This window comes from Orycteropus afer, unplaced genomic scaffold, assembly GCF_000298275.1.
Source record: "Orycteropus afer afer isolate SDZICR_OR568_19922 unplaced genomic scaffold, OryAfe1.0 scaffold00213, whole genome shotgun sequence".
Taxonomy (NCBI): domain Eukaryota; kingdom Metazoa; phylum Chordata; class Mammalia; order Tubulidentata; family Orycteropodidae; genus Orycteropus; species Orycteropus afer.
The window spans coordinates 5092092-5115976 of record NW_006921800.1 but is presented as its reverse complement, the minus strand read 5'-3'; the positions used below and the strand labels follow the sequence as shown (position 1 = coordinate 5115976).

At 36.3% G+C, this 23885-nt stretch overlaps 1 protein-coding gene across 1 annotated transcript in view; it reads left to right on the top strand.

Annotated features, from left to right (window-relative positions):
* The window catches only part of NEGR1 (neuronal growth regulator 1), a 1298229-nt gene that overhangs the window by 875259 nt on the left and 399085 nt on the right, over window positions 1-23885 (top strand). Inside the window, exon 4 of the mRNA XM_007948327.2 lies at window positions 8962-9093. Coding sequence (XP_007946518.1) covers window positions 8962-9093 — 132 coding nt within the window. The remainder of the gene's footprint in view (window positions 1-8961; window positions 9094-23885) is intronic.

The following is a 23885-nucleotide window of genomic DNA, read 5'->3' as shown; positions in this document are numbered from 1 at the left end:
ATATATATATATATATAAAACACAAGTGACAAGTGACGAGCACTTTCTACCCTTGCTTTCTACCTTTGCTTGACAACTGCTTCCTTCCCCTGGGAGGTATTTTGTAAACACACTATTTTTTTTTTTTTTAACAGCAAATAAACGTAGAAGGCATGTGCTATTTGCATAAAAATACGGTATTTCTGTGGTCTAACAACATTTCCCATAATTACAGTACATGTTGGTTTTGTTGTACAGTCTCATGAAAATCATTTGCTTCCTAAGGAATGCTTTAATTAAATTTACTTTTCTGGACTTTGTTTATACTATTCAAAGGGACTAATTAACTGAGCAATGTTATAAATTAGACTACATGTTTTTATTTTCCTGCTGTCTTTGAAAATTATAAACAAATTACAATTTTTATGTGTAGTTGTAACCACACTAATAAATTTGGTAGGCAGAGTAATAGCCTCCAAAAATGTCCATGCCCTTAGTACTGAAACCTGGACTATGTTACCATACATGATAAAGGAAATCTGAAGATGTGATTCAGGTTTAAGAACTAGCTATGAGTAGAATAAGGAATTCGGGTGGTGTAGTGCCTAAGGCATTTGACTGCTAAACAGAAGATTGGCAGTTCAAACCCACCAGCCAGTCTGCAGAAGGAGGACTGGACAATCTACTTCCATAAAGAATTACCACCTTGGAAACCCAAAAGGGTTCCTATGAACTGGAATCAACTCTATGGCAGTGAGTTTGGTTTGGTATGAGTAGAATATCCTGTATAATCCAAATGAGCCAAATCAATTCTGACTCATAGAAACCCCCATTGGGTTTCTGAGGTGGTAAATCTTTATAGAAGTAGATTGCCCAGTCTTCCTTCCATGGAGTGGCTGGTGGGTTTGAATTATCAACCTTCTGGTTAGCAGTCATATGCCTTAGGCACTGTGCTACGAGAGCTCCAATTTCATCATGTAAGTCCTTAAAAGTGGAAGAGTGAAACAGCAGAGTGAGTCAGCTAATTGAGACTAAAGAAGAAACAGGAGAGATTTGAAATGGAAGAGGAGAGCCACAGTGACTTTGAAGGGGGCCATAAGCCAAAGTATAAAGGTAGCCTTTAGAAGCTGGGACTAGCCTTCAACTCACAGCCAAAAAAGAAATGAGGTCATTTTTAGTATAACTGCACATGAATTTATTCTGCCAAGAACCTGAATGAGCAAGTTAACAAGGCTCCAGAAAATAATGCAGCCCTGTGTTGTTAGGAACTCTGATAGCATAGTTCCTAAGACACTTGACTGCTAACCAGAAAGCTGGAGGTTCAAACCCACCAGCCACTCCTCGGAAGGAAGGTTGGGCAATCTACTTCTGTAGTGATACCGCCTCGGAAACCCAAGGAGGGGTCGCTATTTATTCTGCCAAGAACCTGAATGAGCAAGTTAACAAGGCTCCAGAAAATAATGCAGCCCTGTGTTGTTGTTGTTGTTATGTGCCATCAAGTCAGACCCGACTCACAGTGAGCCCTCCTTGGGTTTCCAAGACAGTATCACTACGGAAGTAGATTGCCCCATCTTCCTTCCAAGGAGTGGCTGGTGGGTTTGAACCACCAGCATTTTGGTTAGCAGTCAAGTGCCTTAGACACTCTGCTACAAGATCAGTTCTGAAACATAGCTACCCTATGTACAATAGAACTAAACACTGCCAAGTCCTGTACCATCCTAACAATCTTTGCTGTCTCGGACCTCATTGTTATACCAACTGTGTTAGTCTATCTCATTGAGGGTCTTCCTCTTTTTCACCGACCCTCCACTTTACCAAGCACATCCTTCTCCAGGGATTGGTCCCTCTGGATAACATGCAAAATATATGAGACAAAGTCTTGCCATACTTGCTGTGGTAGTTAAGGTTTTATATCAACTTGGCTAGTCCTAGTTTTGAGTGGCTGGGCAGCTGGTGGCAGTTATTCCTCATGATGAGACTGGCATTCCACTCCAGAGTAGAATCTGCTACAAGCAGGTGAGTAGCTGCTTCAGGGATTTAGTCTGTTTCCAGTATACAAGGAGAAGCTTGGGAGCTCTGGTAGCATAGTGCCTAAGGGACTTGACTGCTAACCAGAAGGCTGGTGGTTCAAACCCACCAGCCACTCCTCGGAAGGAAGATGGGGCAATCTACTTCCGTAGTGATACTATCTAGGAAACCCAAGGAGGGGTTGCTATGAGTCGGGACCGACTTGACAGCACATAACAACAACAACAAGGAGAAGCTTTGGTCTTGAGTTTTTGGGAATGCTTGGACCCAGCATGTAGCTGAGTCTTCATTTAGTAGTCTGCCATGTTTTCTGCTGATCTTGGACTCTCTCTGTACTTGATTTAGTGGCCTGCCATGTTGTTTGATAATATTGGGACAGTGTGTTTACTTGTTAACCTTGGGTTTGTCAATGTCAGCAGACAGCAGCTGCCTGAGTGAAGAAAGCCTCCAGCTTCAGTGGGCAAGGAGCAAGAGGCAGAGCTAAAACCCAAAGTCAAGAGGCTTTCACCCAGCCCCTAGAGCCTGACACTGAACTCAGACTTCTAGTCTACAAATCTGTAAGAGAATAAACTCCTGTTTGTTAAAGCCACACATTTGTGATATTTTGTGTTAGAGCAGCACAAGGAGTAACCAAACACTTGCTTCCAGGGAGCATTCTGGATGTGCCTATTCCAAGAAAGATTTGTTCATTTTTCTCACAGTCCATGGCATAGTCAATATTCTTTGCTGACACTATAATTTAAATGCATTGATACTTCTTGGGTCTTCCATATACATTGTCCAGCTTTTACATGCATATGAGGCAACTGAAACTACCACCATAGCTTGGGTCAGGCACACCTCAGTACTCATGACATCTTTATCTTTTAACTCTTTAAAGTCTTTTGTAGCTGATATGCCCAATGCAGTCGCTCACTTGATTTTCTAACACTGCTGCCATGGGCATTTATTGTGGATCCAGGTAAAATTAACTCCTTGACAACTTCCAGCTTTTCACCATTTATCATGATGGTGATTATTGGTCCAATTGTGATGACTTTTTTTTTTAAATGTATGTTAAGATGTAATCCATAATGATGGCTGTGATCTTTGATCTTTATCAGTAAGTGCTTCAAGTCCTCATTGGTCCTGTTGTGAGGATTTTTGTTTTCTTTATGTTGAGATGTAATCCATATTGCAGGCTGTCATCTTTAATCTTCATCAGTAAGTGCTTCAAGTCATCTTCACTTTCAGCAAGGAAGATTGTATTAACATCATATATCAGTTTGTTTATGAGTCTTCCTCCAGGTCTGATGCCACGTTCTTCTTCATATAGTCCAGTTTCTTTGATTATTTGGTCAACATACAGATTGAATAAGTATGGTAAAAGAACACAACCCTGAAGCACATTTTCCCTGATTTTAAACCACATAGTATACCCTTGTTCTGTTTGAAAAACTGCTGCTTTCTCTATGTGTAGACATATAGAAACACAATTCAGTGTTCTGGAATTCCCATTTTTTGCAAAGTTATCCGTAATTTGTTATGGTCCACACTGCCAAATGCTTTTATATAGTCAATAAAACATAAGTAAACGTCTTTCTGGTATTCTCTGATTTCAGCCAAAATCCATCTGATATCCTCCTGATATTCCTTATTCCACATCTTTTTTTGAATCCTATTTGAATTTCTGGGAGCTCTGGTGGTGTAGTGCCTAAGGCATTTGATGGCTAACCAGATGGCTGGTGGTTCAAACCCACCAGCCACTCCTCAGAAGGAAGATTGGGCATTCTATTTCCATAGAGATACCACCTTGGAGTATACCAAGGAGGGGTCACTATGAGTCGCAATCGACTCGACGGGAGTGAGTTTGGTTTTGGTTTTTATTTGAATTTCTGGCAATTCCTTGTCAATGTACAGCTGCAACCATTTTTGAATTATCTTCAAGTTTTGCTGACTTACTTGCATGTGACATTAATGATATCATTTGATAATTTCCTCGTTCTGCTCAATTGCTCTTCTTGGGAATGGGTACAAATATGGATGTCTTCCAGTTGGTTGGCCAGGTAATTGTCTTCTAAATTTCTTGGCAGCGATGAGTGTGCTATTCTACCACTGCATCCATTTGTTGAAACATCTCAATTGGTAGTCCATAAATTCCTGGAGCTTTGTTGTACTCTGTTGCCTTCAGTGCAGCTTGAACTTACTCCTTTAATATTATTGGTTCTTGATCATATGCTACCATCTGAAAGTACAGAAGGGAGCTCTGCTAGCATACTGCCTAAAGCATTTGACTGCTAACCAGAAGGCTGGCAGTTCAAACCCACCAGACACTCCTCGGAAGGAAGGTTGAGCAATCTACTTCCGTAGTGATAAGTCTTGGAAACCCAAGGAGGGATCACTGTGAGTCAGATTTGACTCAATGACATGAGTTATTTAAATTTTAGAAAGTACAGAAAATTAACCAATTCTTTTTGGTTCAGTGACTCTGTGTTCCTTCCATCTTCTTTTGATTCTTCCTGTGTTGTTTTATATTTTGCCTATAGAATCCTTCAATATTGCAACTCTAAGCTTGGATTTTTTTTCTTCAGCTTGAAATATATTAACCACATTCTTCTCTTTTGGTTTTCTAACCTTTCTGTACACTTCTTTATAATACTTTGTCTTCTCAGTCGCTCTTTAAAATCTTCTGTTCAGCTCTTTTACTTCATTTCTTTTTTCAATTTAGCTACTAAAGCAAGTTTCAGAGTCTCTTCTGACATCCATTTTGGTGTTTTCTTTCTTTCCTGTCTTTTTAATGATCTTTTGTTTTCTTCACGTATGGTATCTTTGATGTCATCTCACAATTCATCTGCTCTTCAGTCTTTGGTGTTCAGTGCATCAGATACATTCTTCAGATGGTTTCAAAATTCAGGTGTGATATATGCAGTCTTATTTTGGAAGTCCTGTAGACATCCTGATTTTAGCCCAATGATACCCTTTATTAATTTTCTATGGCTACTGTAACAAATTACCACAAAGTTAGTTGCTTTGAACAATAAAAATTTATTATATTTTAGTTCTATATGTCAGTGGTATAATATCAGTATCACCAGACTAAAATCAAAGTGTTGGAAGGTTTTGGAGATAGGGGAGAATCCATTTCCTATTGTTTGCTGAGGGCTCTTCCTAATTTCAGGTGAAATATTGACAATCTGCTTTAAAAAAAATCAGTGATTAAATCTGCAGAGCACAGTTTTAGTCTGATATACATGAGATCTCTATGAATTAGAATTGACTCAATGGCAATTGGTAACTGGTAAGATTAGACTGAAAGATGAAGAAGGATGAGTTTGAGATGGAACCACAGCTAACTGTATAAAAACAAGGAGAATAGAAGCATCAGAATGGCTTGATATGTTTGGAATCAGGTGGGGGAAAATGCAATGTTGACCATGCAACTTGCATTTTGTTTATAATAAATGTTTTTATATTAATGTTATGTGGTTACTAGTAATCTTCTGGTCAGTGGCTCTTTAGCTATTTACTTATGCAATTCATACCATTTACTAGTAAGTCTTGTCATTGTAAATAAGGACCCTGTTCCATGGCAGGGTTAGAGTACTACTACTACTTTACTCACTGCCATTGAGTCGATTCTGATTCCTAGTGATCTCCTTTGGGTTTCTGAGGTGGCAAATCTTTATAGAAGTAGATTGCCCAGTCTTCCTTCCACAGAATGGCTGGTAGATTTGAACCGCCAATCTTCTGGTTAGCAGTTAAGTGCCCTAAGCACTACACCACCAGAGTTCCTTAGGGTTAGAGTAGGATTCCTTAGTATGGCTATGCAGATTGGGCAATGAACCCCGGTGGACCAATATTCAATAGATGTGAATGATGATCTCAGTGGGTATGAAATGTAGTGGTCTTTGTATTGTCAGTAGTTTGTCACACATCTTCTTACACTTGCTCTCATTCTTTCAGACTTTGCCATGTAGTTCTTTCCAATGGAATAAGGGCTTGCTTCTTTAAGTTTTGAAAACTATTTTTTTTTTCATTATACTTTTTAGTTCCTGGTAGACATACAAATTTTATGTGCTTCTTCCTATCTTCCAATATTTTAAAAGCTATTGTTCATATTTATGCAATATTTAAACCACAAAAGCAATAACACATACACTTACATCCACCACACTTAATTATTTATGTAAGGATAAATGACAATTGATTACTCAAATAGGTCACAATGGTATATCTCCTATTAAAGGCATACATTTTTTGTTATCACTTTTTAAAGTTATGTCAGTACACAAAAATAGAAATATTCAAATGAAATTTTAGTGCTGAAAACAATTTTCACTCTGATAAAATTGTTTTTTAAAAGCTTCACATTAGTATATACTTTCATTTATGGCTAACTTCATTTTTAACTATCAGCTTGTTGTTGTTGTTATGTGCCGTCGAGTCGGCCCCGACTCATAGCGACCTCTCCTTGGGTTTCCGAGGCAGTATCACTACCGAAGTAGGATTGCCCAACCTTCCTTCCGAGGAGTGGCTGGTGGGTTTGAACTGCCAGCCGTCTGGTTAGCAGGCAAGTGACTTAGCCACTATGCTACCAGAGCTCCCAACTATCAGCTTAGATAATTTAATTGCCATTACCTTATCATTGAAATTATACTTTGAAAATTCTTGGATGTGTATAAGGATTTTACTCATCCTGAATGTCATTTGGGTTTTTTTTTACAGGTAAATTTAAACCTAGACTATTTTAACTGTAAAGTTGAAACAAGAGTAAAATATGGGAACAATAAATAATTATCATGTTAGTGTATTAGAGTCAGATGAGCTAAGAAAATTATTATAATATCAGACTATAAGCACATGGACTTTGTAGAAAATTACTGCTTTTGTAGACTTCCTCAGAAATACAAAGTTTACAAACTGAAAAAGCTAGCTGCCATATTGGAAGTATATCTCCCTTCTGCTTCTGGCTTGGTATCAGACAGATAAATGGAAAAATAATTATTTAAATTCTAAACACTCCAGATTTCAGTTGGCAGAGCGATAATTACGTGGATGGCAGAAAGTTCAGCTATTGATCTAGGCCCAGACTAGGGAGTCTACAAGAGGGTAACAAATTAATTGACTTGGACTTGTAATTTGGAGACCCATAACTAAATTTCATTTTGTTTTATTCAAAGGAAATTGAATCGTCTTACTGTTTTTCTAACATCTATGTTTTTACAATAGCTTGGGAAAGACGGTAAAATGAAGACAAAATTGAGGTTGACTTTTGAAGCCAGACCACCCAATGGAAGCACTGTTTCATTTCTCAGTTCCTTTCATTGTATACTGAAATATGAATTTTTGTGACCTGTGTGCATGGAGGGATGAGAGTAACCACTCTTGAAATTCAGTCTCCATTTGCCTTGGTTCTGCTAGTAAGGTTTCTTCCTGATCAAGGATTATCTGCTTTCAAATAAATGATATCTAATTGTTTCAGAAAAGAATCTTTTGTTTTCAAATTTCATTAGTTTGGAGATAATCTTTTATTTGTCATATGTCTTTATATTTTCAATCTATTGTTATGTTTAGTGAAATACAATGTTTTTCCTAGTATCAAAACCACAATGAGATACCACTTCACTTCTAGTAGAATGGCTAGTGGAATTAAAAACAAAAACCACGGAAACAGAAAATAATGAATGTTGGTGAGGATGCAGAGAAATTGGAGCCCTCATTCTATTGTTGATGGTAATGGCAATTCCTTAAAATGTTAAAAATAGAGCTACCACATGACCCAACAATCCCACTGTCATGTATATACTCAAGAGACCTGAAAGCAGCAATAATAACAGACACAATTCGCAAGCCAAAAAGTGGAAACAACTCAAATGCCCATCAAGAGACAGATGGATAAGGAAAATGTATCTATATACACAATGGAATATTACTCAGCCATAAAGAGAAATGAAGTTTCTGATACATCCCACGACGTAGATGAACCTTGAAAACATTATTCTGAGTGAAATAACTCAATCACAAAAAGACAAATACTCTATGATCTCACTAATATGAAACATTTAAAATAGACAGAGATATACAGGTCAGAGTTTAAAAATGATTACTATGGGTAGGAGGGAAGGAGAGAGAAGGAGGGAAGGAGAAAGAAGGGAATCTTGGTTTAGCTACATTGAGTTTCTGTTTATGGGAATAGAAAATATAGCAATGGCTGTTGGTAATGTTGCATGACATGATTGATGTAATAGTTTTCATTGAATTGTGCAGGTAAAAAAGTTGAATTGGCAAATGATGTGTTACCTATATTTTTGCAACAATAATTAAAAAAAGATAATTTATTTTGTTATTAGGACCTCTTAACTCTTACTTTGATAATAATGTTTTGTTTTGTTTTTCCCCCTGTGAGAATATTGGGTGGATTATATATAGTTTGTGTACCTTTCTTGGTAACATTAATAATTTTGGAAACTGAACTATTTCAACCACTTTATATATCTCTCAACTCTTATCAAGCTATTTGAAAACTTGGGTATGGGCATGTGATTTCTCCAGAAGAAAAGTAACATTTAGTTAGGTTAAGTGTCAAATAGCTAGCTTATACTGTATAAAAGTCAATATGGACCAAGTCATATTAGTGAATTGCATCTACACTGCTAGGAGGTTGTGGAACTCAATTATAGAATTGTGCAGAGTTCTATTTGATGTGTGACAAGGTTGGGAGACCACAATCAATTAAAAAGAACACATGTATATCCTGTTCTGGGTAAATGCTTTTTATAGTATGCCTTGTTCAGCTTCTGATTTTTTCTCTGAGCTTTCCTCTGAATGTAGGAGAACAAAGAATTTTATAATTCCCTAGTTTTGTTTGGAATTGTTTTGTCGGCAATATCTAGTAGCAAGTCATGAGATTGTTGTTTTACTTGAATGAAGCCTCAGGCAGTAACAATTAAACATACTGAAATTTTTTTCTCATAGCAAAACCATTTGAAAATGGACAATATTTGGACATTTATGGAATTACAAGAGACCAGGCTGGGGAATATGAGTGCAGTGCGGAAAATGATGTGTCATTCCCAGATGTGAAAAAAGTAAAAGTTGTCGTCAACTGTAAGTCCTATTACATTTTCGAATTCCAACTTCAGAGAAAATATCAAACACTTAAAAAAATAATGTCTGACATTTGTATTATTCTTTTATTAAAAGATTTATGATAAAGCCCACCTACTGGCAGTGAAAAGCATATGGGTGGGAATATTGATCATATTGTTTTATGTCATACACAATCTCATGACAATTCAATTTGATGTAGAGATTAAAATGTTTCTTTTATCACTCTAGTCCTGCATTCTAGGCTGCAGTATTCTTGTCTCTAAAGCACTGTAGACAAAGGTTGATTTCTTCATTTTCATGAGTATCACCTGGAGTGTACTCTGACTAGGAGCTCTGATAGCATAGTGCCTAAGGCATTTGACTCCTAACCAAAAGGCTGGCAGTTCAAACCCACTAGTCACTCCTCAGAAGGAAGGTTGGGCAATCTACTTCTGTAGTGATATCACCTTGGAAACCCAAGGAGGGGTTGCTATGGGTCAGATCCAACTCTACAGCGGTGTGTTTGGTTTGGTTTGGTACTCTGACTAAATTTAAGTATGTAACTCCCAATCAAACCTGGTAGAAAGGAAATGTGCTGGACCATACTCAAAGAGTTATGTCTATCACTGTGGTGAATTAATACTTTTTAATTTGGACACTAAAGAAAGAATTTTTCCATGAATATCACCATTAAGAATTCATAGTATGAGGAGATAAAGAATGATCAATACCATTATAATATACCCTTTCTCTAAATGCCCCAAAACACTAGTTTAAGACAATTTTTCATTAACATCCTATTGTATATTTTATGGTCTCAACAACAGTGACTGCAGCAGACTGTACTTTTAAACATACCACCTTAGCCTTTCTCTCAAAATTTTGTATCATTTAATTTCTTCAAGTAAAATATCTTTGGGGCAATGATATTTTACCAAAGTGTTTAGAAGCTCCAACTTTCAATCTTCTTTCCCATTTATATATTTTCTATATATGGACAATTGCTAATAATTTATACTTAGTTTTGTACCATGGATCAGAAGAAATTGTTCCAAATATATCCAGAAATGCTGCAATGAATTAGTAGTTGTTTCATATTCATATACACCTTTGAGTAACTTAGGCAAAAACATAACTAGTAAAATATACCTGAAATTTGAGATGTTGGCCACAGCAAATCAGTGTTACCAACTACACTTTGTAGTACCTGGTCTATGTCTTTGAGACTGAACTATCTCTGTTAAATAGACTAAACAAACCTGTATAATGCCAGATAAGTTGAAAATTTCTAAGGAGCCCTTGTAACACAATGGTTAAGTTCTCACTGCTAACCAAAAGGCTGATGGTCTGAACCCACCAGAGAATCTGTAGGTGAGAAGACTAGACCATCTGCCCCTGTAAAGACTTAAAGCTTAGGAAACCACATGGGGAAGTTCTACTCTGCCCTAAAGGGTCACCGTGAATTGGACTCAACTCAACTGCAGAGAACAACAGGCAGTTTCTGTGGTGGTCTCTCATAGACTGTTAGGCACACAAATTGCATCATAATCACCAAAGAAGCTGATTAAAATGGAAAATATCTAGGATGCATGTCAAACTTATTGAATCAGAATCCCTGTAAGAGGTGTAAGGCCTAGAAATCTGCATTTCTGACAAGTGGACAGGACACTTACTATACTGGATTAGTACTGATCTTTCTATAACTCTCTGAAATAAGAGGTAGCAAGTAACTAGAAATTTCTGATCATTTTATCATTAGCCATACTTATCTGGATATGTGTCCACCGATATTAGTGTTGGAAAGATGGGAAGGGATGCAATTAATAGGGTCACTAAGGAAATATTTTTAGCAGTGAGCACTGAGAAATGAAAAAGTCAGTCAAAATGTTCAAATAAGAAAGACATATAGCAAGGCAACACAGCCCAATCTCCAAAGCCCAGACCCAACAGGTCTCTAAAATGATTTTCCTGGTGGGGATAAGACCCAGCTGCCGTATGGATTTTCAAGGGCCCATGCTTCAAACATACAGAAGTTCTTGGGTGGTGCAAATGGTTAAACACCCTTGGCTGCTAACTGAATGTTTGGAGGCCCGAGGCACCTCAGAAGAAAGGTCTGATGATCTGCTTCCAGAAAATCAACTACTGAAAACTCTATGGAACACAGTTCTATTCTGGCATGAATGGGCTCACCATGAGTCAGAACTGACTCAATGGCAAATAGTAACACTCTATAACAACTGGTAATTACAATCCAAATTTTCTTTTTTATCCTCCCTCTCTGATTTCGGATCATTAATGCTACGTAACCTGATGATGTTCCTAGGGAAGAGGAGACCATAGACTGAAAAGATCAACTAAAGAGACAGAAATTCATGGAAAAGCTGAGCTAAAACAAATGTATGCCAATCACTTAGTCCTCATCTGAAAGGAGTGAGTTGAGAAGAGAATCCATATACAGGCAGAAAACAGAAACTGGGTAAACAAGATGAGACAAACTGTGAAATGTCTGCCACAGTTTCATAGCTATTGATAGATGGCAGAGACAAAGGGTAGTTTATTACTCATAGAAATAGCAGGAACCACGATATTATCATTTTCTTGCATCATTTCCCCAAACCAACAGTGCTACAGGGCAATGTGTTCAGGGGTAGGTGACACCTACAAGCACACAGTGAGTTTACCTCATAACTGAGGTGCCCTGAGCTTAGGGAGTAATTAAATAATAATGATAATAATTGGCTGCAAGAGGACCAATTCTTTGTGCTATAAGGGGAAAAGAAATCTACCCTTTGCTCAGTATGGAGAACTATTGCTGTCTTCCAAAATTGTTCACTGTACAAACGTCCTGAAAAAGACAATCAACAGTAAAAGCTATCAGTATCTCTGCTTGCAAGACCTAAAGAAATGAAAAAGACCCATAGAGAATTTTCTTCCAACACAATATGGGTGCTTCAGTGGCTTTTGTAGGGTGTGTGGTGCCTTAGGATAGGTAGGAAAAAAGATTTTGTTAACCAGTGTTAAGGGGAGAAAAAGAAAGAGAAAAAAAATTTTTTTTTTTTTAAAGTTAAGGTCGTGCTTTTTAAATCATAACACAAACTACATTTTTAAATAAATAATATGTAGATAAAGTACAGTCATAAGTGAATATATTGCTGGGGCCATAATATCAACTTCTCTTCTGTTTAAAAAAAAAAAAAAAAAGGACCCAGTAGGATTTAAAAATGATTTTAAACAATCAGTTGTATGTCTTTTACCCTCCCCCCAGTTACACATTGGCTAGCTCACCTTTTCCTAAATGTGTCATGAATAATTGTGTTTAGTATTGATGGATAAACTTGAATCAGTATTTTTCATAAGAGGTCGGTTTTGCTCAAACTTCTGGTCAAGACCTAAATACTGCCTTAGTTTGTAATACCTAAGTCACATATACACCAGCAATATCTAAAGTGTGTAGATAAGTGAGTGGGAGTATGTGGGGGTATGTTCCTGATGATAATGAGGCTTGGAAAGTGTTAATTTTGTGAATGTGCCCCTGTAAAAATGAAAATTGAGAACTACTTACATATTTCACTGAGGTGATTTCCCAAAAGAAATTAGCCAAAGCCTACTGAACAAACTTCAGTTCGTAAAAGCCCAAAATTGAGCACAGTGGTCTATGTTACAGCATGGAGCTGCATATCCCTTGATAATCTAAAGATTCCCTCAAGACAGTATTGTGCCAGATTCAAGGCAGCGCTGCCTTTCATTATTATTAATCAATATTGATTGTGCATATGGAATGCAGTAACAATTCGAGTTATAATTTGAAAAGAAACTCTGTCCCTTTTCCCAAATGAGGCTCCAGATGAAATGTAATAAATTTTCATAAGCTCTGGTAGATCAGTTACATGGTAAATCAATTTGAGGAAGAGATTTAGGTTCCCTGAAAGTTAGAAATGTTTAATATTTTACTATTCATCTAAAGATACACAAGACACACACAATAGACATCATATTTGCCACATATTTTCTAGCTATAACACATTGAAGTGGATTTATATTCAATTTAATTGAGTAGCTTAGTGATTTATTTTATATAGATTAGGCTGGTTGGTTGATTAAATAAATTAGTTCATTTTGAGTTGTTTATAGTGTCTTTCTATAAATAGAAACATTTATAGGCTAGTTAGATTCAGTGCAAAAGGTAAGAGGGATGTAGGTGATTTTTCTTTTTTTGTTTCTCTGTATCTTCTTTTATTCTAATATATTAAAAATATATAATTTGTCAAATTTACAAATGAACTGTAAGGAGCTCTGGGGGCATAGTGCCTAAGGCATTTGACTGCTAACTAGAAGGCTGGCAGTTCAAACCCACCAGCCACTCCTTGGAAGGAAAAATGGGCAATCCACTTCCATAAAGATTTACTGCCTCAGAAACCCAAAGGGAGTCTTTATGAGTTGGAATTGATTTAATGATTCAATGGCAGGGAGTTTATTATTATTATTATTATCATAACCAGACCTTGAGAAATTAAACACACATACACACACACACCCCCCAAAAAAATGTCATGTTTTGGAACATTTAATTAGCTAAGCCAAAGGGAACTAGTGAATCAGAACTGTACAGATTCCCTGTTTTATTTACATTACTTTTCCATGCTTAGTAGCAGCTTAGTGAACATTAGACCCATCATTAAAAAATGAAACCAAACTCACTGTCATTGAGTCAGATCCGACTCATAACAACCCCTCCTTGGGTTTCTGAGATGGTATCACTATGAAAGTAGATTGCCCAACCATCATTACTGTTGTTAATTGAACCAATGAAAAAATAAATGAGTTCTAGAATGTCCATGAGTTCAACTGAATTAAGAAAACCAGGAACCAATGAAGGTTTAATTTGAACAGGAGATGAGATTCTGGAAAATCATCAAGACTGATTATCATTTGGAAGCCAAATCTAGAAGATTTAGAAATGATTTAGTATGGTGGATTAATTAAGTGTTGGAGATTTACATAGAGAAGCAAGCCCAGGTATTAGAAATCAGCGAGTCATGGAAGACCTCACCTTCAATATTAGTACTGCTAGTAATGGTGGTAAGGGTCTCTGCTCTTGTGACAGAAGCTATTTGTTTTCCACTCTGTGTGAATTATTTCTGTTGGGAGTGGCTATTTGGGGTATGAATTGGTAAAGACTGTGAAACTTACAGTCTTATATAACTTGTTTGAATCCCTTTTCTATAATTTACTAAGGTTTGAGATATTGGGCAAACCACTGTACCTCTCCAACTATTTTTCCTCTTTTGCAAATCCAAGATAATAATAATAATAACAATAATAACAAATTCACAGACATTTAGTCAGTTTTCACTCATAGTGACCTCCACTGGGTTTCCAAGGCTGTAAATCTTTATGGAAGCAGATTGCCTCATCTTTCTTCTGTGGAGTGTCTGGTAGTTTCCAACCACCAACATTTTGGCTAGCAGCCAAATGCCTTAACCACTACACGCTTTGGTAAGGATAAGTGAGATGTTATACATAAAATATCTATCACTTCATCTTGCTCATGGTAGATAATTGGAAAAAAAATGTGGGTTTGTTTTTAGCTATAATTATTACTCTAGAATGTAAGCTCCATGTAGTAAGTAATTTTCTTCTCCTTTGTACACTGATGTGTTCCTAGCATAGAAGAGAACCTAGTCCAAAGAAGCACCCAATAAATAGTTGTTGCATGAACAAAGTATTAAGGAGATTAGAGTCCTCCTGGTAAAGTTTTCTACTAGATAGGAAAAGAGATATTATGTTTGCTCTGTAATTTTTTTTTTCCTCCCAGGACAATGAGTAAATAGTATGATGGCAAATTTTTTTCTGAATCCATGACTACATTACCAATTTTTTCAGATGGATTCAATAAAGATAACCTGGCATTTATATATTGCTTTCACCCAGATAAAGGAATCACTTCATTTATTTTTACACATAAAAAATTTGAAGTTCAGAGAGATTAAAGCATTCAATATCTTCTCTGATTCTCAAAAACAAAACACACATGATTAAGAAACTATCGCTTAACAAGAAAACAATATAGAGTCAGCCATATCATGGTGAAAAGAGATCAAAATATTGTTTTAACTTTCACTCGTTATAGATTCATATATTGCCCATTTTATTTCATAGCAGAACTGATTCTACACATGCAATTTTCAGTAAAATAGAATTGAATAATTTTTCCTATATGGTCAAATAATAATGACTTTTTTGGGTGCACTGTGAATTATGTTTTTATCCAATAAATCACAGGCATATGTGTACTTTTTTTCATATGATACATATTTATTTATGCAAATGTGAACTTTATCTTTTCAATAAAACTCACTCTAAGCATGCGGAATAGAATATACCAATTAGTACAACTTAGTTCAATTGTATTGAAAACTGAGATAAGAGGCCACCAGGGAGAGGTAGGAGAGGGCTTCTGGAGAAATAGCCAGTATTCTTAGATTATCTTTCAAGAAGTGTTCTTTAAAACTTAAGGCAAACTAGGGGGGGAGGGTGTCAGACATAATAGAGGAAATTATGGAAGACAAGTAGACATTACTTCAAGTAAAGAGACAATCTTGACATTCAAGATTTGATTGGAGAAAATAGACCATCAGAGCTCCAGGAGAAATAAGAACATTATTTGAATTCATAGTCACTATCTTCAATTTTATTTCTGCCTCCATTTTATGATCTTTACATAATTTTCCATTAATCTTCTATTTTATGTTGCTGCTGTTGTTAGGTGCCATTGAGTTGGTTCTGACTCATAGCAACCCTGTATACGACAGAACAAAACACTGCCTGGTCCTATGCCATCCTCACAATCCTTGCTATATCTGAGCCAACCTTTGCAGCCACTGGTTCAACCCATCTCGTTGAGGGCCTTCCCCTTTTTCATTGACCCTCCACTTTACCAAGCATGAAATCCTTCTTCAGGGAATAATCCCTTCTGACAACATGACCAAAGTAGGTGAGATGAAGTCTGGCCATTCTCAATTCCAAGGAGCACTCCAGCTGCACTTCTTCCAGGACAGATTCATTAGTTCTTCTGGCAGTCCATGGTACTTTTAGCATTCTTCACAAACATTATAACTCAAAAGCATCAACTCTTCTTCAGTCTTCCTTATTCATTGTCCAGCTTTCACATGTATATGAGGCGAGTGAAGATACCATGGCTTGGGTTAAGCACACCTTAGTCTTCAAAGAGATATCTTTGCTTTTCAGCACTTTAAACAGGTCTTTTGCAGCAGATTTGCCCAGTGCAATACTTCTGATTTCTTGACTGCTGCTTCCATTGGTGTTGATTGTGGAACCCAGTAATACGAAATCTTTGACAACTTCAATCTTTGCTCCATTTATCTGAGGTTGCTTATTGGTCCAATTGTGAGGATTTTCATTTTCTTTATATTGAGGTGTAATCGATAATAAAGACTGTAGCCTTTAATCTTCATCAGTAAGTGCTTCAAATAATTTTCACTTTCAGCAAGCAAAGTTGTGTTGTTTGCATATTGCAGGTTATTAATGAGTTTTCCTCCAATCCTGATGTCACATTCTTCTCAATATAGTCCAATTTCTCTGGTTATTTGCTCAGCATATAGAATGAATAAGTATGGGGGAAATGATACAACCCTGACACATTCCCTTCCTGATTTTAAACCATGCAGTACTCCCTGTTGTGTTCGAATAACAACCTCCTGATCTATGTATAGGTTCCTTATGGGTAAAATTAAGTGCTCTGGAATTCTTATACTTCTCAGCCTTATCCATAATTTGTTATGATCCACACAGTAGAATATTTTTCATTGTCAATAAAACACAAGCAGACATTTTTCTGGTTCCCTTTGCTTTCAGCCAAGATCAATCTGACATGAGCAATGATATTACTCATTCAACACCCTCTTCTGAATCCAGCTTGCATTTTGGGAGGTTCGACTCAATGACAGTGAGTTTGGTTTAATATTAATGATATTGTTAAAAAATATCCACATTCTATTGTATCACCTTTCTTTGGAAATGAGTCCACATATGTGTCTCCTGCAGTCAATTGGCCAGGTAGCTCTCTTCCAAATTTCTTGGCGTAGGCAAGTAAGTGTCTCCAACACAACATCCACTTATTGAAACATCTCAATGGGTATTCATTCTGTCAATTCCTGGAGCCATGTTTTTTGCCAATATTTCAGTACAGCTTGGACTTCTTTCTTCAGTGCTATTGGTTCTTGATCATGTGCTATCTCTTGAAATAGATAAGCATTGACCAGTTCTTTTTGGATAGTGACTCTGTGTATTTCTTCCATCTTCTTTTGATGTATCTTGTATCATTCAATATTTTGCCCACAAAATTTTTCAATATTTCAACGCGAGGCTTGAATTTTTTCTTCAGTACTTTCAGCTTGAGAAATGCTGAGTATGTTTTCCCTTTTGGTTTTCTAACTCTAGGTCTTTGCACATTTCATTATAATAATTGACTTTGTCTTCTTGAGCTGCTCTTTGAAATCCTCAGTTCAGCTCTTATTTCATCGTGTCTTCTGTTTGCTTTAGTGACTGTCCATTCAAGAGAAAGTTTCAGAGTCTCTTCTGACATCCATTTTGGTCTTTTCTTCCTTTCCTGTCTTTTAAATGAACTTTTACTTTCTTCATGGATGATGTTCTTGATGTCATCCCACAATTCATCTGGTTTTTGGTCATTGGTGTTCAATGCATCAAACCTATTCTTCAGATGGTCTCTAAATTCAGGTGGGAAATAATTAAGGTAATATTTTGGCTCTCATGGATTTCTTTTAATTGTCTTCAGCTTCAACATGAACTTGCATATGAGCAATTGATGATCTGTTTGACAATCAGCTACTGGCCTTGTTTTGGCTGAAGATACTAAGCTTCTCCTTTGCCTCTTTCCACAGATGCAGTTGATCTGCTTCCTGTGTATTCTGTCTGGTGAGGTCCACATATATAGTTGCTGTTTATGTTGTTGAGGAAAGGTATCTGTAATGAATAAGTAATTGATCTTGCAAAATTCTATCATGTGGTCTCCAGTGTCAGTTCTATCACCAAAGCCATATTTTTCAACTACTGATGATTCTTCTTTGTTTTTGCACTTTATAATTTATGTTGTTCTTCTGTATTTTATATTTCTTTATAGCATTCTTTAGAATAACCCAGGGCACAAAAAATGCATATACTGCCATCTATGTAAAGTAAAGAGCCCTGGTGGTATAATATCAAGGCATTTGATTAATAAGGTTGGTGGTTCAAACCCACCATCTGCTCTGAATGAAGGAAGATGGGCTAATCGACTTCTGTAAAGATTTACTGATTTAAAATTTTGGTAACCCAAAGAGTATCACTATCAGTCAGAATGTACTCAGTGGCAGTTTTTTTTTTTTTTTTTTTTAATTAAGTACTTGTCCATATGCCTGATTTCTATAATAATCATGAAGCACCTTGGTAAATAAACACATATTTGTATCTGTATTTATTTGCCTTTTAATTTTTTGCTTACATGAGTCTATCATGGGTCTAAGGCCTAGGATACCTGCCTTCAAGAAGTTTATCTTCTAAGAAAGAAGAGATAAAAGGGACATGTAGTTGTAATAATATATGACAAGTGCTTTGATAAGCCATTCACAAGGCTTGTGCGAGGCTTTCAGAAAAGTCCTGAACACAAACATGGGGTATCATGAAAGATTCCAAGAATCATGGACCTTATGGATGCAGGAGGATGAAATTGAATTCAAAAGCTAAAAAAAAAAATAAAAGGGAAGAAAGAAAGAACAATCTCCCAGCAGACAGAAACAGCAACATTTGCCTTGCCTCATAGGAGACAAGAGGCCAGGGACAGTTGTTTCAGTGAGCATGCAGTGTGCTGGAGGGTACAAGAAAGGTTGGGTGCTAGAGAGGAAGACATAGCCAGATTAGATGGGAGTTAATGAATTTACATAGGAATATTTAGACCCAGAGCTTCACAATCAAAGAGGAATAACACCAAGCTGATAGAATTATTCATAGATACTGAATATTAAACAAATGTATTTAAATCATTTTATTTTCTAAATCCCTGGTGTATACTTGGAAGATTTCCATTTTGTCACTTCAAGGGCAAAGGAAAGGATTAAAAAGGTAATACTGAAAACAGCTGAAACTGATAGGAGGAACTAAGTAATTTGAAGGAAAATCCCTAAAGATATTGAGTATTGAAATAAATATACGAATAATTACTCAGAAACCATACTTTTAAATAAAACATTTATTTTCATTGAAACAACATAAACACAAACAAATACAAAATAAGAACTAAATACTTTACTTTCACTTTGGAACTTTCATGGTATTAAAAAGTTCAGATTTAATTCTACAGTTTATGTAATACTACAGTTGAAGTATAACTCTGTTATTAAACATGTACGTAAGGAATACATGATTTTTTTTTAGCGAGGGAAGCATAACTGGTCTTTTGTTTTAGATCTTAGACATACTTATGCTTCAATTAATGACTAATGCACAAGGCTATTTTTACGTAATGAGTCTGCTACCCAATTTAATTTAAATGTATTCCCCATATATCTATGTTTTGAGAGGAGTTTTAGTGGTAAAGGTCTCTGAGTGAACTTTTCTCCTTTTGTTCCTGGAAATCAAAATGCATCTGCAATAACTAAATGTGCATATTTTTATCATTCTTATTTTTCTCCTAAACATTAAAGGTAAATCAATTTTCTTGCTTAAATTTTTGAACAAAATATCTTGGTAGATGAGAATCTGTGTTTATTTTATGTAGTTTTATTTATAGCTCTTTCCAGATTGACATTCATCACTTCAGAAAAATAATACGGAGAGTAATAGATATCATACAGTTTGACCATTAGCTAGCAGTAAGGAAGCAATTTTTAACCAAGTAAATATGTTCTGGTTGAAGATGATTCCATGCCAAACTACAAAAAAGTGAGGAAGTCAAGACAGAAAAAACAAAAAATATATATCACATAATTCATATTTGTGTATTTGTGATGGTGTGCTATTCACAATTTTTGATCTAATAATCTGCCAAAGGGTCAAATTCCGGAAATAACTGGGAGCACTTCTCATTATATGCTTAAAACTGATCTTGAAGGTTCAAATTTTGCATCAGTCAGTGCAAACATTTAATTTATAAACCTGAATTACAGAAGTCTAACTTTATCAGCATATTCCTTCAGTAAGTATGTACCCCAAGTAATGTATTAAGTGGAATTTAATTCTTTAACCTAACATTTGAAAAGCATTCATAGAATGAGAACACTGAAATACTGTTCTTCAGACTTTTCCATACCATCATGATTAAATTTCACAGAAACTTTCAAAAATTCTTATGTCATATATTGCTCACATTTGTGTGTTTAGTATACAGATGTGTATGTGTACACAGGGAATAAAGGTAGAGTGATTAAGGAAGTTATGTTATGTTATTGTTGTTATGTACCATCCAGTCGGACCCGACTCATAGCGACCCTTCCTTGTGTTTCCGAGGCAGTATTACTACGAAGTAGATTGCCCCATCTTCGTTCCGAGGAGTGGCTGGTGGGTTTGAACCTCCAGCCTTCTGGTTAGCAGTCAAGTGCCTTAGGCACTATGCTACCAGGTAGGGTAGTCATATTATAAGTAAAGACAGTGGGTAGAAGAATTTGTGATAAATACATGTGAAAGAAAAAGTGCCATATTATGGGAACTATGTACGTTTGAGCTTGACTTTCCTGTTCCTACTTCTCCTTCTTTTATTTTTTCATTTTCATTCTCACCATCATCAGCAAGCATCTTGCTATTCTCTCTGTCACATTTTTTTAAATATTTTTTTTTTTGGTTTCTACTCTACCCCTTCCTCTTATTTCTACCCATGTGCTTAACAATTCTAAACCATTTTCAAATGGCATTTATAGAATGGAGATTAGTGATGAATTATACAGTCATCTTGGAAACTTTTTAGATATACATATTTATTCATAACTCAGATATTCTGAAATTATCTATATCATTCATTTACTGTGAATTAATGGGAGAATGTGTATTTTAAAAATGTACCAGGTGATTATAATAAGCATTTATGTTTGAGGATTGCAGGTTAATGAACATAAGACAGAACAGAAAGGCAGAAGAGCTGAATTCTATTTTTAACTCTTCCATTTAACTAATTATACAAGTTTGGACGAAGAAGATAAATGTCTAGGTCACATTTTCTTCATTTGTAAAATGACAGAGTCATCTCTATGATACCTTCTACTTCTGAGATCCTGATATGTTTCTCTATATAAACACCGACATTTTTCAGGGACAGTGTGGATTCAACTGCCAATAGCAGAGAGGTAAAATGAAAGACACTGGCTTTGGTGTCAAATGATTCTAGGTGACCTCCTCTTTTGCTCCTTGAGAGAGAGTCTCCCATTACTAATCTCTGCATGTGAGGCAATATGCATAGTGGTTACAAAGAGGTTCTAGAGCTGGGGCACTGGTGTGTGAATGTTGGCTCTGCTGCTTACTAGTATGCGGGCTTCACGGAATCACTGACTTTGTGTGTGTCAGGTTCTTCAACTATGAAGTAAGAGTGTATAGATTAAAGGAGTTCATACATGAAAGGCTCGGTGCCTGGTGTTATTTCTCCCAATGCAATAGTGATGTTTGGTAATAAATGTCCCTGACTGAATAAGTAAATGAAAACTAACCACGCATGGAAATCTACACTTGGTAATGATCTTGAGATCAATCTAATTCTCCATTTATGACTGTGTGAATTTGGATTCAGAGGGCTTTGGAAATCAGATCATAGAATTCCTGGAAGTACTGGGAATGGAACCTGATTTTAATCCTGATTTTAAGTCTAAGGCTACTTTCATTATACCAGCCTGCCTCCATGTAAATCAAAATGAGGAATCTAATTATTTCCAGTGAACTGTGTAAACTCTGGAGCTCCGGTAGCATAGTGCATAAGGGACTTCACTGCTAACCAGAAGGCTGGCGGTTCAAACCCACCAACCACTCCTCAGAAGGAAGGTTGGGCAATCTACTTCTGTAGTGATACCACCTCAGAAACCCAAGAAGGGGTTGCTATGAGTTGAATCCGACTCCACGGCAATGGTTGTTTTCCTTGCTTTTGTGTAAACTTGGAAGACTTTTAGAAGTATAATACAGCCTGAAAGAGAAGGAGAAAGGATTATTGTATGTATTGAGAGAAAGACTGGATTAACCAGAATATCCATAGGTGCTAGCTATAAAAATGATGGACACTGAAATAAAGTGAAGAACTAAGGGGACTAGAATTCTTAATGAATAAATAAAATGGTTAAAATGAATAATCCTTGGAAATGATGCTGCACTCAAAATAGGTTTATTTACTTATTTTCTGAAACAAGAACTTTAATAGTGAATGTAATAACATCTCAGCATCATGTGGTCTGCCTTCTTTCTGCCACAGAGTGAAGCTAACAGCAGCACAAAAACAAACAAAATAAAATGAAACAAAAAAGTGCAATGTGTCAGAGACCTTAACAGGTATGGTTTCATAGGTGAAATAAAAGATAATAGAATTTCATCTGAGAGTTCTCTATGTGTGTTCCATAGGAGCTCTGGTGACATAGTGCCTAAGGCATTTGACTGCTAACCAGAAGTTGGCCATTCAAATCCACCAGCCAGTCTGTGGAAGGAAAACTGAGCAATCTACATCCATAAAGATTTACTGCCTTGGAAACGCAAAGGGGGTTAATATATGTCAGAATCGACTAGATGGCAGTGAGGTGTTTTTTTTTTTTTTTTTTTTTTTAATGTGTGTTCCATGTTTAATATTTGCCATTATATTCTTTTTACCTTGATATTGTAGTCCTATCAGTCTATCCAATTACTTTAAGGTAGTTTAGTGGCAATTATAAACACAGCATCTTAGGTCCACTTCCCAGCTGTTCCAAAGTCAGGATTAGCAATTTCGGTAAAATTTCTAAATTTTTAAGTAATATAATGAAACACATTAGCTTAATGCATACTAAAAAAAAAAAAAAAAGTCTGCAATAAACTGTATTTTGACCTTACCAAAACAAGAAAGTATTCTAGTCTGGGATAGACATTAAGAATGTAGCTGCATTTAGTGTAGCCAGCTGAAGTTCACAAATGCTGCATTCACTAATGCTGTTTCATCTTTATGAGCACATTGGTTTTGCAAACCATTCTATTTTTCTCTGTGAATGTCAAAAGAATTTTGAAGCTCAAAAACGACTGCTTCATGTGCAGAATCAGTGTTTACCAAATAAAGCCTCTTATGAGCTGTTCTGCAAAGCCAAAAAACAAATAGATGTATGTGACGATTTATGAATTTCCTAAGACTCCAGTGCCCTGATAGAATTTTCTAGATTATCCATTGTGTTAGAGAATCAACGTTGCTTCAAACACAGCAACAATTGTGAGGACAGCACAGGACCGAGGAGTATTTCATTCTGTTGTGCATGGATCACTGCAGTTAGCAGCCAACTCGACGGCACCTAACAACATGACAGAGATTTCAAGTTGTTGATTAAAAAGTTTTTGTCTTCTTCATACACTCACTGCTTGGGTAACACTGTGTGTTACTTGGGGGTTAATTTTGTCTACATGACTGAGCTCCAGTAAAGGAAATGTGAGCATATATGAGTGACCTCTTCCAGTAACGGTCCATGAAAACTTCCGCTGCACATTTCCCCATGCTTGCTTTCTCTTCTGACTACTGGGATGGTAATATCCAGAGTGATGTTGGAGGCTGCATGTTGAAAGTAACAAAGCTGCTATTATGTCAGGATCCCTGA